Here is a 14,351-nt window from a genome sequence, read left to right as displayed (position 1 = left end):
GGTCTTTTACACACTGCTCTCGCTTATTGAGTCATCTAGAAAATTGTTCTTAATGGCATGTCGTATGAGACGTATTACGCGTCTGAATTTAGTGAGTCATTTTGAATTGCCATATGCCGTATAATCAATGTTACAGTGGTGTGAATCAGTTTTTAATCCCTAGTCCCATAACCTCTAACGCTTGAAATCTCAGTAGCAAACAAAGAACCCCGACGGTACAAGATTTTGGCCTGCCAGCCTTGACTTGGAGGCATATGGTTGGATACTGCCAAGAGGTTCAGGGGCAGAGTAACTGTAATGGATATAGCGTATTTCAGGACAGGGTTCGACAAAGAATCGCTGTGTGCAAGTGGTGGAACTGATTTCGCTCCTCTACCAGGAGCTATCTTTCTTGCCAGTTGGGTATTGGTATTTCCAGATGTGACTTGCAAGCTCGTCCATATCTGCTGCTGTCAGAAGGAAATTGCTCTCCCCGTCTCTCTTGTCCCTTAGGAAAACATCCGAAAATTGTATCTCTAGTTGGCCATTGACCCGAGGACTGCCTGGACGGGGGTTGCGGACAACTTCAATCTTTTGATTGGGCGATGGAGGCTTGTCATAGGCCCTTTCCCAGCTCTCCACCATTATCCTACCGCGGAGCACACTGATGGTGATGGCAGCATTGACGGCACTATCTGGATCGTCCAGCCAGAACTTGATGTCTTCTTGGAGCTTGGTGCGACGCTCCGACCACGCAACCTCACCAACGAAAGTTGGCCACTTATGCGATCGCCCATTTGGCACCTCATCTGGGCTCCAAGAGATGTCGGCCTTCTTGGTTCGGGACTGGCCACGAACAGTTCTCGCACTTGTGGGGGAGAGAAGGGGGTCGACCACTCTTCTGACCCAAGCAGAGAAGATGGTGTTAAACGCTCCGGCGGCAACGGCGTGGGCTGAAGACTCCATTTTTAACAGAGCGGACTGAGAGACATGATCGTAGATTTCCCACGACAGCATCAGTAGTTTATCTCCCGAATTTACGAAACACTCAAGGAAGGAGCATTCGTCAATATCCATAATGAAATAAGGGTTATATGAGCATCCGAGTAGAACTTCTTCACGTTCCCATCTCTCGGATTCTTGTTCCAAAACCCAAAGGCATTGATGGTACCCCTCATATCTATATCTCCGTGTAGTTGGGGGAAGAACATCTTGAAAGGACTTCATTTTCGCAGCTGAAGAGATGGAAACTGCCAAAAAGCCTTAAGCTTGCCGTATATCCGTTGTGGGTTCTATTATTAATTATGACGACAATCTCAGTTACTAATATACCAACATTGCTACCATGGGATATATGCACCTTCGTTCACCTGCCAGATCTTTCAAGCAAAATAGTGCAATTTATTCAAAATTCTAAGTACAAAGGGAGAGGAGAAAGGAAAAAAGGGTATTTAGGATATAATAATATGGCTAATAAGAGCCGATACTTCCGTTTGACGATCTACTAATCGGATTGCGATATATGCCTAAAAAGTGGTCTCCTATTCTTTGTTTACTATATTTACTATAGATGATTCTCTAGCAAACAAAGAGAACTACGAGTAAGGATAAAAAAGGAGAATATAAAGAATCTAAGTAGTTCTCTCTAAATTCTCAAGGATAGGATAGCCTAGAAAGATAGAAATAGGTTAATAAGTAGAAGGGCGATGGTTTTTATATATAATTGTACTTATTTTTCCTTGTACTAGAGTAATAGCCCACAATATTTTCTGACTGAAGTACCAAAATTATGATTGCCCACTTTGTCCGACTATCTACATTGCCATGGGCCAATCCCCGTTCAATATATGTCATATACTCACATACATTCGATCATTTGAATAAATTATCAATACGTCATCCCATTTAACAATACGCAAAAGTGCGTCAAAATCACTTCAGTCCTCCATAGCTCTGACCCTCAGTTTCCAACCCCTTGTGCTCTTCATAATACCTTTTCAGGGCTTCATCATCCTTCTTCAGGTAATCTTCATAGGATTTTGGTTTACCCGCGTCCTTAGACACTCCGTCCCTCTTTTCACTGTGGGAATTATCTTCCTGTTTGTGGTTGTGATGATGCTCGAACATCCTCTCGACTAGGGATTCCTTGTGTTGAGTATGCTGCTGCCCGTCTGCTAGGTTCTTTTTAGATTCTTAACAAGTCCAAAAATGACTATGGGGCAAACCTTCAGGCATGTTGGTGTTTGTTGGAAAGTAGATTGGTCAAGTGGGTTATAGATCTTGAGGGATGGTTACGACTCAACGGAGCATCCTTCACTTAGATATATCTGGGCTGGATGACTGAGCCGCGAGTAACCCGGTCCTAACCATCCCTCTTCCGTACAGGGTTTCTCACATGCTCGTATTGCCCGACCTTGGTAGAACTAACTAGCTGCTGACTTATACCCAAAGCTTACCAGATACACGTTAATATCCCCAGCCAATAATATCTCCTCCCTCAACGACATATGGGGCGATGTACAATTATACAGACTCGGCACTGATATGTTCATTCCCATGATTTCACGTTATACGTAAAATCTAAACACCAGGAAAGATTTACTGAGGTACTTTTACCACATTTAAGCCCCAAGGTTTGCATAATCAATTCTCAATGATCTATATACAAGTCTGTTTATTTTTATTTTGTTTTGTTTTTTTCACAATAATAACTTGTTATTATGTATAGAAGTACATACAAAGGCCCCGAAAGTGTTCACTATTGACCAAGATATTGATGCACTTCCAAGCAAACCATCGTTTTACTTAAATACCTAACAGAACCCTCACATCAAACCGCCATATGTTTCCCCCTCTGCTTCCTCATCCTCTTCCTTGTGGTACCAATCCATGTACTTCTCCTTCGCACTTTCCTTCTGCGGAGCTTTTGGTTGTGATTCGGGTTGGTTTTCCTTTACATCATCCTTGTGGTGATGGCCGTGATGTTCAAAAAGTTTTTCCACAACATTTTCGTGGTGCGGGGGTTGGGGTTGGGATTCTGTATTTCATCAATTGCGAGAATTATTTATGATAGCCTGGAACTGAACAAACGTTGAGGTTGAGGCATTTCGAGTAACTAGACCGTTGGATGGCTCAGTTTCCGTGACTGAAATGGCGATTGGGATTATGAACTGGCATTATATCTAAGGTGAGATACAACTACGATGGACATGATGTCAACACTTTTGATGGCTGGCGGCGAGATACGCTCAGAAAGTTACCCGATGAGGCAGTTTCCCCACATTGACTTTTAAGGTTCCACCGGAAGGATCACTCGGGACATTTCTGTCAGTTTAATTGGGTTAGAAAGTTGGATCGTTGTCGATTCAATTATTATCTAGATCTAGCTACCGTAGTTCTGCATTCGATTTAGTACTGAGCGGTTTTTATTAAGACTTTTCAATCAGTCCAGTAAATCTGGGCCTTGCGATTGTCCCGGGAGCCAGTATTCATCCACGAGTACATATGCAACTACCATGTTAGATAATGCACGAATCATCTTCATTTAGGTTTTTGATGCCATGTATGGATAGATACAAGGTCGGTATAGGGTAGTATCTCGGTTACCTGTATTGAACTGCTCGCCCATTTTGGATACAGTAATTGCCCAATCATCTTCCATATATAACATTGTTTCGAGATACGACCATCTTGGCGTTCTAATTGGCTGGTCGTTGGAATTATTATTACGATACACGCGTGTAACACCGAATCGACGCCGAGAAAGAACGAGCGTCGATAGCAATAAATTTAGTGTGCGGTTGAAACTCAGCTCCTGCCTGTCCATTCTGTATCTGGCTCAAATCACGGTGCTGATTGAGTTTTGACCGATCATCGTCCATGGTACGGCAAGATGTGACTTCTGTCATGACAGCGGTGGACCGTAACACGAATGTACGCTTGCTCGGATATATTGGCTTTTGGTCATAGACTCTGCGAGGGTCCTAAAAATAAAAACTGACCAATACAAGCCGCTTTGGTTGGGCCATCAGGATGACGGAATTGAGTAGCCAGAAAGAGAACTCAAAATAGCCGCATCTAGTTCTGCGGGTTTGATTGATATATATATAACTCGAACCAAGAACACTAAACTGCATCAAAAAGGTCCTAAAGCCATTTCCACAAGAAGTGTAGCTATAGAACCCATCATGTCCGCTGACAAATACTATACTCTTGCCGAAGGTCAGTCATCCTAAACAGTGTTTAGGCATTTTGACATATTTATTGAAAAACAAAAGGTTGCCCCTTCGCAAGCAACAGCACTGCGGTGCTTATGCGCAACAGACAAGGTGGGGGTCTAGGTTTATTGCAGGATACCCAGCTTATCGAGACACTCGCGCATTTCTCTCGTGAGAGGATTCCAGAGCGGTAATAGCGATACACCGTGGTTATACTTCTTACAGCTAACAATATAATTGTTCCAGCGTCGTTCATGCCAAAGCAGTTGGGTAAGTCCCTTACATAGATCTATTACCCATAAGTGAGCTAAAATATACAATCTTCCATTTAAAGGGCATATGGAGAGTTCGAAGCCACTGCCGACTGCTCCGACTTGACATCCGCCAGCTTTCTCAATAAGGCTGGCAAGAAGACTCCTATTCTCCTTCGAGTTTCCACTGTTGGACCAGAGTCAGGCTCTTCTGATACTTCACGGGATGTCCATGGCTGGGGGATGAAGCTTTATACTGATGAAGGAAACCTAGACTGGGTCTTTAACAACACCGTAAGCAAGTCACTAACACACACTAAGAAAATCCTGCTTATACAACATAAAGCCAGTATTTTTCATTCGGGATCCAATCAAGTTCCCCTCCATGAATCGTTCTCACAAGAGACACCCACAGACTCATCTTCCCGATGCAAACATGGTATGTGTCAATTCCTAACCTTGATACATACAAAAGGCTAACTAAAGCTTTAGTTTTGGGAGTAAGTGGAGCCATGAAACGTTTGGCGAAGTATTACTGATAAGGTCTAGCTTCCATGTGGGCAACCCGGAAGGAATCCACCAGCTCTTGGTTCTCTTTAGTGATCGTGGAACTCCTCGATCAGTCCGCTTTTTAAACTCCTACAGTGGACACACTTACAAGTTTACTAAGGAGGTAAGGAAACCATAACATATTATTGCATATAATTGGCTCACGCTTATAAACTAGGACGGTTCATTCAAATATGTTAAGATCCAGATGAAGACCCAACAGGGAGTCAAGAATTTTACCCGAGAAGAGGCAACTAGAATTGCCGGCGAGGACCCCGATTACATGATTCGAGATATGTTCGAGGCTATCGAAAGAAAAGACTACCCTTCGTGGGATGTTTTTGTCCAAGTCATGGATCCCTCCGAGGCTGAGCACTATCGGTGGAATATCTTTGATATGACCAAAGTCTGGCCACACAAGGACTTTCCGTTGAGGAAGATCGGCAAGATGACCCTAAATCGTAACGTTCGTTAACTGATACCCTTGGCTTGCTCGGGCAGACTGACCATTTTAGCCCGGAAATTATTTTGCCGATATTGAGCAGGCGGCCTTCTCTCCATCTACTATGGTACCTGGATTTGCCGCTTCCGCCGATCCCGGTTAGTCATATATCTAGAGAGTCATCTGCTACTTAAAAAGCTTACTCCCGTCTTATCTAGTCCTCCAAGCACGCTTATTCGCCTATCCTGACGCAGCTCGCTACCGCCTTGGCGTCAACTACCAGCAACTCCCAACTAATGCAGCTAAGGTCCCCGTATATTCTCCTTTTGAGAGAGATGGAAAAATGAGATTTGACGACAACTACGGCGGTGATCCAAACTACGTCAATTCCTCTCTCCAGCCGACCAAGTTCTACCCCGACGTCAAAGGAGTCAACCCTGAGTCGTTGAGCTTGCACACCGAGCACGAGAAGTGGGTTGGTGAAGTGACAACCTATAGCAGCCACATCAAGGACGAAGATTTTATCCAGCCTGCTGCTTTGTGGGATGTCATTGGCCGTGATCCGGGGCACCAGAATAGAGTCATTGACAACCTTGCTGGAAGTATCAGTGGGGTCAAATCGCCAAGGCTTCGTAATGAAGTATATGGTTCGTCCACTCTTTCGTTCAATATTGTGAAACTGATTTCACTGACCCATATGCAGCACTCTTTAGCAGAGTCGATCAGGATCTTGGGAGGAAGGTCAAGCAGGCGACCGAGGCAGCTATCAAAGACTGAAGTTTTTCATGAGAGTTCTCTGTATTTATCGAATCGAGTATTATTATTCAAATAGCTTCCTTTTATTCGATCAAATTTATAGCAACGTTACCACCTATCAACTCGCGCTCATAAGCGATTGGCACTGGTAAGCTTTCGTCGCCAAAATATAGTATACGAACACGACTTTCAGATAATCCAGATGATCACCCGTGTGAGTAGATATTTGACCGCAGACATGACATTCAAGTGTTTTTAAAAAAGATATCACTGGATTTGGATCACCAAAATCCCCATCATGGGGCGAAATACTAGGTAAAGCCGCATCAACCACTAAAATTATTGCATAACAGGCACGCGGAAAGGGGTATACATGTCACTGTTGATCACTGTAGAAGTGATAGGTTTTAGGACATCATGCGGGTTCTTTATAGTTCTATGGGCAATTTACATATACTTTGGAGTTTACATGCATCGCTTGGGATACTTATTAACCCCGGAAGCACCAGAGTTCGTTCGTAAATACCCCTAGCATGTTGTGATCAGTCTCACGCCTAAAGCACAAATCATATAGTTACAACATATGGAGTACACCAATGTTAAGGTTTGCAAGTATCTGAGGAATCCAATTGCTGCCAGTGTAAGATCGAGAATAAAAATATCCCTAGAAAATATTCCTAGCCACCTGCAGTACTTTGAATATACACTTTTTTCTATTTTTTCTATTTTTTTTTTTTTCTATTTTTTTTTCTTCAAATGAAAACAAAATGAGAATGATTGCTGCAACTCCACAATATAAGCTGATCCAAAATAGTCATGTTGACAGGAATTATTCATCGACATCCCGTGGGTCATGCTCTTTCCAATACTGCTCATATTCCTCCGGTGTCTGAGCCGAGACAATCTCATAGCGACTAAGAGGGGCCAAGGGGATCCCCTGCTGCTCATACTTATCCAAACGCTTTCTTGTAAGTTCCCGACTTTTGTTGATGCTATAGACCTTGATTCGATGAGCCGAAGACGTGACATGCAGACCCCAGTTCCATGCGGCGCGGACATTGAGTGGCTGTGTGTTGAGGGAATTATCCCAGCATCGACAAACAATCTCAATCCATCCTTCAACCTCACAAGGTAAATCGAATTCCCAGGTACGCCAGGTCCATTTTCCCTTTTTGGATAGACGCTCCGGTGGTACATCGTACCAGGTGAAACCGCCATCTGCGGATAATTCAACTCTTTCGGGCCATCGACCACCGCCGGAGTAGGCCCAGCCTTTGCATCTGATCTTTCCTGTGTGTATGACCGCTTGTTTTGTCCATGGGCTCATGATAGCTGAGCTGACTGGCATTTCCTGGATTTGGATGCCGTCTGTGGGCCGTAGGTTATACTTGCCAACTTGTTGATTAAAGTAGAGGTATTCCTTGCTCTGAACCGGGGCGGTTGATGGGTTCGCAATGGCCTTGATGCGGTAAAGCCATTTGACGCTGCGGGCTCCAATGTATCCTAGTACCACCACTCGCAATGGATACCCATGGATTTTGGGCAAAGGTTCACCGTTCATCTCCCAGGCCAGCATCACCTCATTGGCCTTTACCTTGGACCATGGGACACTAACAAGGTAATTGCCCACCTCAAGATCCTTGATGTAGGTCTCAGCACCGTAAAGTTCGAGATGCTTAGCTGGCTTGATGAGCCCCCCGCAGTCCTTAATCAGCTTCTTCAAGCTGATACCGACGTAACGAGCTGTCCCAATGGCACCCTCAGCCCACGGTGCCTGGGGAACTTCGTCTCCCTGGCCACCGTATAGGGAAATTTGCTCAATCCGACGAGTTCCCGAGCATTGGATAGTGGCTGTCTTCTCCATGCGTGGGAACTTGGTCTCATCCATGAGATCATGGAATTTATAAGTCTTTGGGTGATTCACCAACCCATCTAGTGACAGTTCCCACTTTTCTTTATCAATGATGGGAATGCCGCCGTGGTTTCGGACAAAGTGGAGGGGATTTGGTGTTATAGGCTTCGAGGTGACCAGCCTCTTAGGAGGCTCCCCATTGTAGGGAAACTGGAGGAGATGCAGCATATCTGCATGTTTCTCACGAAGAACGCATCTCCAGGAATCATCTGCAGTAGTGGCAAGTTCACCTCCGAGGGCAGTATGCCATGCCTTGAAATCATCGCCCGGAAGCACAGGATTTGTCCCTGGAATTGGACCGAAAATGAAATCAGGGCATGGGGCAAATGTCTGCGAAGTGAGGATCTTGCGCGCTTTGGCCTTTTTCTCAGGATAGTTTTCCCACTCGACATATCTATATTACAGCAATAACCATTAGCTTATTGGCCAGTAATCCTATATCATATGCAAGGGGCAGCAATACCCTTTCCAACCATTACGTTCGCAGGTGAAGAGCGTAGCCCGATCACCCACCGATGCGATCGCCTCTTCGTCCTTAGTCAATTTGGTCGGCGGCGGGGGGTGAAGGTGGACAGTTTCACTTTCGGATTGGTCAAGGATAGGTAGCTTGTGGCCTGCCAGGCCCTGTTCAATCATCCACTCATCAGGACGATTGGTAGTATCCAGTTCAGCTGGCAGCTCCATTATAGATAAAGATGAAAGGTCACTGTGTAATCAATTGTACCGTAGCTTCAGCGTAATAAACCGTTACAATAGATACAGGCACTCGTATGAGGTCAGGTAGCTTCTTATATGTCAGGCATGCGAGGATTCTATGGAAGTGGGAAATTCCGGCAGGCCCTAGCGGCACCCAGGAATTGTTCCCCGATACAGGGTTCAGAACGCATGCAGGAGAAGGCATGCAGTGACCCGGGAATGATGGCTGGGGATTGTAATGACCTCACGACTTTGAACGGACTTGTCGAGAATAGATATGTAAAGTCAAGCCAAGGATGCACTAAAAAAAAGAAATAAACCTTATCTCGGAATGATAAACAGAAATTGGCGTTAGCATAGTAAATCTGGCTATTTGGACAGCATGTGGATAACGTCCTAGCTCGTATCTTCACTCTAATAGAAACTCAATTTCTTGTCTATTTGTTATCGGTATGGAAACCGTTACTCGGAATAAAATACAGTGCCATTGGCAAAACCGTAGAGTCCTCCGTATCGAATAGGATTTCACCGCAAAGATGGCTCCCTCAAGCTACAGCTTTTTGCTTGACGGCGGACACTAAAGAAGGGTGACGCATCGCTTCTAGGTCGACCGATTTGTCAATCCGTTGGGACCGATACAGCCCTGGCTCCAGCTGTTGGGCAAATTTGCTTGAGCTTTGAGGAGTTCCGTAAAACCACACACATCATTGGACAATGTTCCCGTGCAGCGTGCAGGAATGTAGCGTAGCGTTGGCGTCCGATTGCAGGAAGAAACGGATGATGCGTTGGCTTTGCGCTCAGACCTCGCTAGTTCGAGGCATTTGAGGGGTGAAATTATTCACGTTTCTGTCAGTAAACCATCTCATCTTCCCCCGAGAAAAAGAGATATTTATTTGAATTATGGCCCAGCCACGACTGGCAAAGCGAACAGCATCCCTACTTCAGCTATCTCAGGACTTTCGCACTCAAGGCATTTTCGGAATTTCTGGATTAGGGAGACGGTGTCTAAGAATGCCACGTGAGGTAAATTACATACACCTATACCGTTCTATGACCCCTAGTCATCAAATAATCGTCCGCTTCTATAGATACCTCGGCATCAGCGATCCTTTGACGAACAAACCGTTAGGCCATTTTCCGACTTTCTCACGGACAAATTTCATCGTCAACATGATTATTTACGTATCAGCGTAACGGAACGGTGTAACTTGCGGTGTCTGTACTGCATGCCCGAGGAAGGCATAGACCTGTCACCACAGCCCCAGCTGTTGACCTCGCCTGAAATTGTTTACTTATCATCCCTCTTCGTCTCTCAGGGCGTGACAAAAATTCGTCTGACGGGCGGGGAGCCAACCGTACGGAAGGACATTGTCCCCTTGATGCAAGAAATCGGCAAGCTACGGCAAGACGGGCTACGAGAGCTTTGTCTCACCACAAACGGGATTTCACTACACCGAAAGCTAGACCAGATGGTAGAAGCGGGCCTAACAGGCGTGAATCTGAGCCTAGACACTCTGGATCCATTTCAATTCCAGATCATGACCCGACGGGGCGGATTTGAGGCAGTGATGAAGAGTATAGATCGTATTCTGGAGATGAATCAGGTCGGCGCTGGTATCAAGCTAAAGATCAACTGTGTTGTGATGCGCGGCTTGAACGATTGCGAGATTATCCCATTTGTCGAGCTATGTCGCTTGAAGCCTATCGAGGTACGCTTTATCGAGTATATGCCATTCGATGGGAATAAGTGGAATAAAGGCAAGATGTTCTCGTACCAGGAGATGCTGGCGGTGATCCGAGAGAAATATCCGACGTTAGTGAAGCTCGATGATCATAAAAATGATACTAGCAAGACATATCAAGTACCTGGATTTAAAGGTCATATCGGGTTCATTACGAGCATGACGCACAATTTCTGCGGCACCTGCAATCGGCTCCGAATCACGAGTGACGGCAATTTGAAAGTATGTCTTTTTGGCAATTCGGAGGTTTCGCTGCGAGATATCATCCGACAGAAGAATCATGGGCAGCCTATCGACGAGGAAGCCTTGAAAAGACTAGGTCTCCTAGATAATATACAGACCGCTTCCCGTCGTGGTGACAATAGGGGCCTGACCAGTGAGCAAGAACTTGAGATCCTGGATATCATCGGGATGGCGGTGAAGCGCAAGAAGGCAAAACATGCCGGCATGGATGAGCTGAAGAACATGAAGAACCGTCCGATGATTCTCATTGGCGGGTAATCATGCTTTATCTTGTTATAATTAAAATTGTCGTTTGATTCCATGCATCCGGATGGAAAATACCAATTCACATTCGGGATATTTGGCTTTACGTACTTCTAAAATAGTGTTTCGGGTGTGATCTTCTAGGATGCACGCTGGTAGCCGAATATATAGTATACAGGTCCCATCACAGCCATTGAACAGCTCCCGGGCAGACCGACGCTATACTTTCTCTCCCTAGTCAAGAATTTTGAGGGCGTGCGGCTAATAGAGAAGCAACGGGGCAAGAGCGATCATTGGGTACGTGAGAAGACGATAGATTAGAACGTAACTAATCATGTCCAGGGCTGCACCACACGCCGGCCTATCTATACCGGCTAAAAAGGTTGAAATCTTCATTGATGTATGTGTTGGAAATAATACAGCCATTTTACCACTAGACCCTAACAAAATCCAAGGTTCCTGTTTATGGCCTAGGGAGGCCATATCCCAGTCTGACAGTATATTCCATTGTTATTTTCCCCCTCGGTTTCTATGGCGTTAAATTCTCAGGGAGAATAAACAAAAAAATACCTGAGAATGGTACGGACCTGTATTTTGCGTCCCTCTCCTTTCCCTAGGTGAGTATGGTCTTTTAAATCCATATTAGAGTATCATTTGAACTTTACTTTCCTTACATGAATGTCCCGTCAAACCAATGTATCATGTCCTTAATTGACCTGGAGATGATATACCCCGGTGACCAAAAGAATGGAATGATTCGTTGGCTAGGGCAGAACCATGGAACGAATCAACCCAGATTTAGAATTACGGAGACCCTTGAAAGTGGTAGCGGCCGCCTGAACCCAATTATCCAATTCTACAGGAAACTGAAGGGGGTTGCATGAACCTTGAAAGGATAACCTGCCAATTATCACCAATTTCACAGACAAGGGCGGGGTATACAGGATACCTACCATTTACTCAGGTCAACACCCACTCTGGGTCTTATGTAGCTAGATCGTAGTATGACTTATTTCGGGACCGAGCGTGAGTGGGGTGATCTTTTTTCGGTCCCTCATCTTTATTCGCTCCTGCTAACGCATGAATAGTCTAGTCTTGTCTTTCATTAAACATCTCGTGTTCTTCTACGATCAGACGCAAACTAGACTGGGGGTGTACCTTGGTATATCTTTCCCATCCGCGGTATCCGACGCCTGATTTTACCTGTCCTCTAGATGGTGATATCATCTCGTGAGGAAACCCCAAAAACCTTTACCCCCAAATTTATTCTCTTGTGCATAGACCCTTTGAAGCTAAAGTATCCGTAGCCATCGGACTGTTAGTGAACCGTATCGAGCGGGGGTGTAGAGTTCTCCGCACGACGTAGGTTATTGATAAAGCTCGGTAAGCCCACTACGATTGCTATACATCTTTGAGCCGTCGCTACTGAGGGCAAACCCTTTCAATCATGTCTGTCCTCCTCACACTCTTCGTGGTGGCTTCTCTGCCTCTGGTAGATTTTACCAACGCAGAAAGGGTCCTTGGGGCTTATGTCTTCCAGCGCCATGGGGACCGTACAGCTAAATCCTGGTCACCCTCTAAATTGACCAACTTGGGTTACAGTCAAGAGTATATGACTGGTACCCTTTTCCATGACCGTTATATCTCGTCAGACTCCTCCTATCAAATCGAAGGGATCAGTACCGACATAGTCAACTTGGCCCAAGTTACTGCGAGTGCTCCGCAAGACGATGTTATCGAAAATTCAGGAGAGGGGTTCCTGCAAGGCCTCTACCCCCCTATCGGCTCTCTCGCCTCGGAGACTCTGCGCAACGGATCAACAGTTCAATCCCCAATGAACGGCTATCAGCTGATCCCGATGTCAGACGTACCCTCCGGTACCGGGAGTGAGGACAACACGTGGCTCCAGGGCACAACTTCCTGCAACAATGCGAAAGTTAGTAGCGACAATTACTTCTCTTCAAACTCCTTCAAGAGCCTTTTATCGTCCACCGGCGAGTTCTACCAGTCTCTTGAGCCGCTAGTCAACGAGACATTCAGCTTGACTGAGCTGAGCTACAAGAATGGATACATCATATGGGATTTACTCCATGTGGCTTTGATTCACAATTCCACCACGACCTTCCCCTCATCTAGCCTTCTCAATGATCAGGTAATGCAAAAACTTTTTGTTCTCGCCAGCGAACACGAGTTCAACCTAGCATACAATAGTTCGGATCAGATCCGTGCTGTTGCTGGTATGACCCTTGCTGGCGAAGTTCTTGCAGCTTTGAATGAAACAATTACGTCTAGCGGCAAGTCGAAACTGAACATCCAGTTCGGCGCTTATGCCTCTTTCTTGTCTTATTTCGGCCTGGCCGGGCTGGACAAGGCAGATGAGAACTTCACTGGTATACCAGACTACGCTTCGTCCATGGCATGGGAGCTTGTGACAAACAATACTAGCGCAGGGATGCCATCCACATCAGATATTAGTGTTCGTTTCATGTTTCGTAATGGAACTAGCGTCCAGGACTCGACGCATCTAAAAGCTTATCCACTTTTCGGACAACCGATGCTCGAGCTCCCTTGGGCAGAGTTCGTTGACAAGTCAAATGAGTTTGCCATTTCATCGCAGCAACAATGGTGTCAGGCCTGTGGAAATACAACTGGAATCTGTAGCTCAACTTCCAATGACGCCGGTGGGGATGGTTCATCCTCCAGTTCATCGTCTGGGCCTTCTTCGGGCAAAGGGATGAGTTTAGAAGTTGCAGGTGTCATAGGTGCGATGGTGACCTTGGGTGTTCTTATGGGGCTGTTGGTACTCGGCATATTCATCTTTGGTCTACGGCTCGTACCCAAGAGTGCGCTTGCCAATGTTCGTCGGGGATCGGACACGTCTATTACATCAGCGATGAAGACGACAGCATGAAAGGTTCCGATGGGAACGGGACTATGAGTAGGATGATATATCCTTGTACTTAGCCTTTACTCTTCATGCGGAAGCCCATCTTCGTTACTCTATGGGTATTTTGAACATCACACTCTCCGGTAATAAACGCGTTTATTCGTGTTGCGATAAGCACTTGATTCGACAACAACCCCTACTCTTACACCTGAGCTAAAAAGTTCTAGGGGATGCTTGGTACTTGAAGACATATGATGATTGGGGTATAATACCCGGTTTCAACCATGTATCTTAGCATTCGACATATAACCTCTTTTTTTGGCGGCTTCTCAGCCTCCCTGACTGGTCACTGCATATTGAATACTGGGCCAAACTGAAGAAGTGCAGATAATAAGGAGCCAAATGTAGTAAAATAGACAGACAGTCTCATCCAA

At 45.5% G+C, this 14,351-nt stretch overlaps 7 protein-coding genes across 7 annotated transcripts; 3 read left to right on the top strand and 4 right to left on the bottom strand.

Annotated features, from left to right (window-relative positions):
* Positions 1 to 372: 372 nt before the first annotated feature.
* On the bottom strand, positions 373 to 945 carry N7537_008427 (uncharacterized protein; the record flags this gene model as incomplete). Its single annotated transcript, XM_056899482.1, has 1 exon — positions 373 to 945. One exon carries the CDS (start codon positions 943 to 945, stop codon positions 373 to 375), a length of 573 nt encoding a protein of 190 aa, XP_056751558.1.
* Positions 946 to 1,911: 966 nt separating this feature from the next.
* On the bottom strand, positions 1,912 to 2,214 carry N7537_008426 (uncharacterized protein; the record flags this gene model as incomplete). The annotated part of the gene is made up of 2 exons (XM_056899481.1): positions 1,912 to 2,153; positions 2,205 to 2,214. The coding sequence occupies 2 exons, from the start codon at positions 2,212 to 2,214 to the stop codon at positions 1,912 to 1,914; spliced, it is 252 nt and encodes an 83-aa protein (XP_056751557.1).
* A 590-nt stretch (positions 2,215 to 2,804) lies between these two features.
* On the bottom strand, positions 2,805 to 3,085 carry N7537_008425 (uncharacterized protein; the record flags this gene model as incomplete). The annotated part of the gene is made up of 2 exons (XM_056899480.1): positions 2,805 to 3,016; positions 3,070 to 3,085. The coding sequence occupies 2 exons, from the start codon at positions 3,083 to 3,085 to the stop codon at positions 2,805 to 2,807; spliced, it is 228 nt and encodes a 75-aa protein (XP_056751556.1).
* A 1,081-nt stretch (positions 3,086 to 4,166) lies between these two features.
* Positions 4,167 to 6,215, top strand: N7537_008424 (catalase; the record flags this gene model as incomplete). The annotated part of the gene is made up of 11 exons (XM_056899479.1): positions 4,167 to 4,200; positions 4,257 to 4,386; positions 4,443 to 4,466; positions 4,531 to 4,741; positions 4,794 to 4,886; positions 4,940 to 4,947; positions 4,997 to 5,120; positions 5,175 to 5,462; positions 5,512 to 5,596; positions 5,657 to 6,085; positions 6,142 to 6,215. The coding sequence occupies 11 exons, from the start codon at positions 4,167 to 4,169 to the stop codon at positions 6,213 to 6,215; spliced, it is 1,500 nt and encodes a 499-aa protein (XP_056751555.1).
* An 808-nt stretch (positions 6,216 to 7,023) lies between these two features.
* Positions 7,024 to 8,790, bottom strand: N7537_008423 (sulfite oxidase; the record flags this gene model as incomplete). Its single annotated transcript, XM_056899478.1, has 2 exons — positions 7,024 to 8,500; positions 8,570 to 8,790. 2 exons carry the CDS (start codon positions 8,788 to 8,790, stop codon positions 7,024 to 7,026), a joined length of 1,698 nt encoding a protein of 565 aa, XP_056751554.1.
* Positions 8,791 to 10,028: 1,238 nt separating this feature from the next.
* N7537_008422 (Molybdenum cofactor biosynthesis protein A) lies at positions 10,029 to 11,045 on the top strand (the record flags this gene model as incomplete). The annotated part of the gene is made up of 1 exon (XM_056899477.1): positions 10,029 to 11,045. One exon carries the CDS (start codon positions 10,029 to 10,031, stop codon positions 11,043 to 11,045), a length of 1,017 nt encoding a protein of 338 aa, XP_056751553.1.
* A 1,432-nt stretch (positions 11,046 to 12,477) lies between these two features.
* N7537_008421 (uncharacterized protein) lies at positions 12,478 to 13,941 on the top strand (the record flags this gene model as incomplete). The annotated part of the gene is made up of 1 exon (XM_056899476.1): positions 12,478 to 13,941. The coding sequence occupies one exon, from the start codon at positions 12,478 to 12,480 to the stop codon at positions 13,939 to 13,941; it is 1,464 nt and encodes a 487-aa protein (XP_056751552.1).
* Between the last annotated feature and the right edge of the window lie 410 nt (positions 13,942 to 14,351).

This window comes from Penicillium hordei (assembly GCF_028827395.1).
Source record: "Penicillium hordei strain IBT 12815 chromosome Unknown utg000004l_segment0_segment0, whole genome shotgun sequence".
NCBI classification, from domain to species: domain Eukaryota; kingdom Fungi; phylum Ascomycota; class Eurotiomycetes; order Eurotiales; family Aspergillaceae; genus Penicillium; species Penicillium hordei.
The sequence above is the reverse complement of the archived record's forward strand: the minus strand, read 5'-3'. Positions and strand labels throughout refer to the sequence as shown.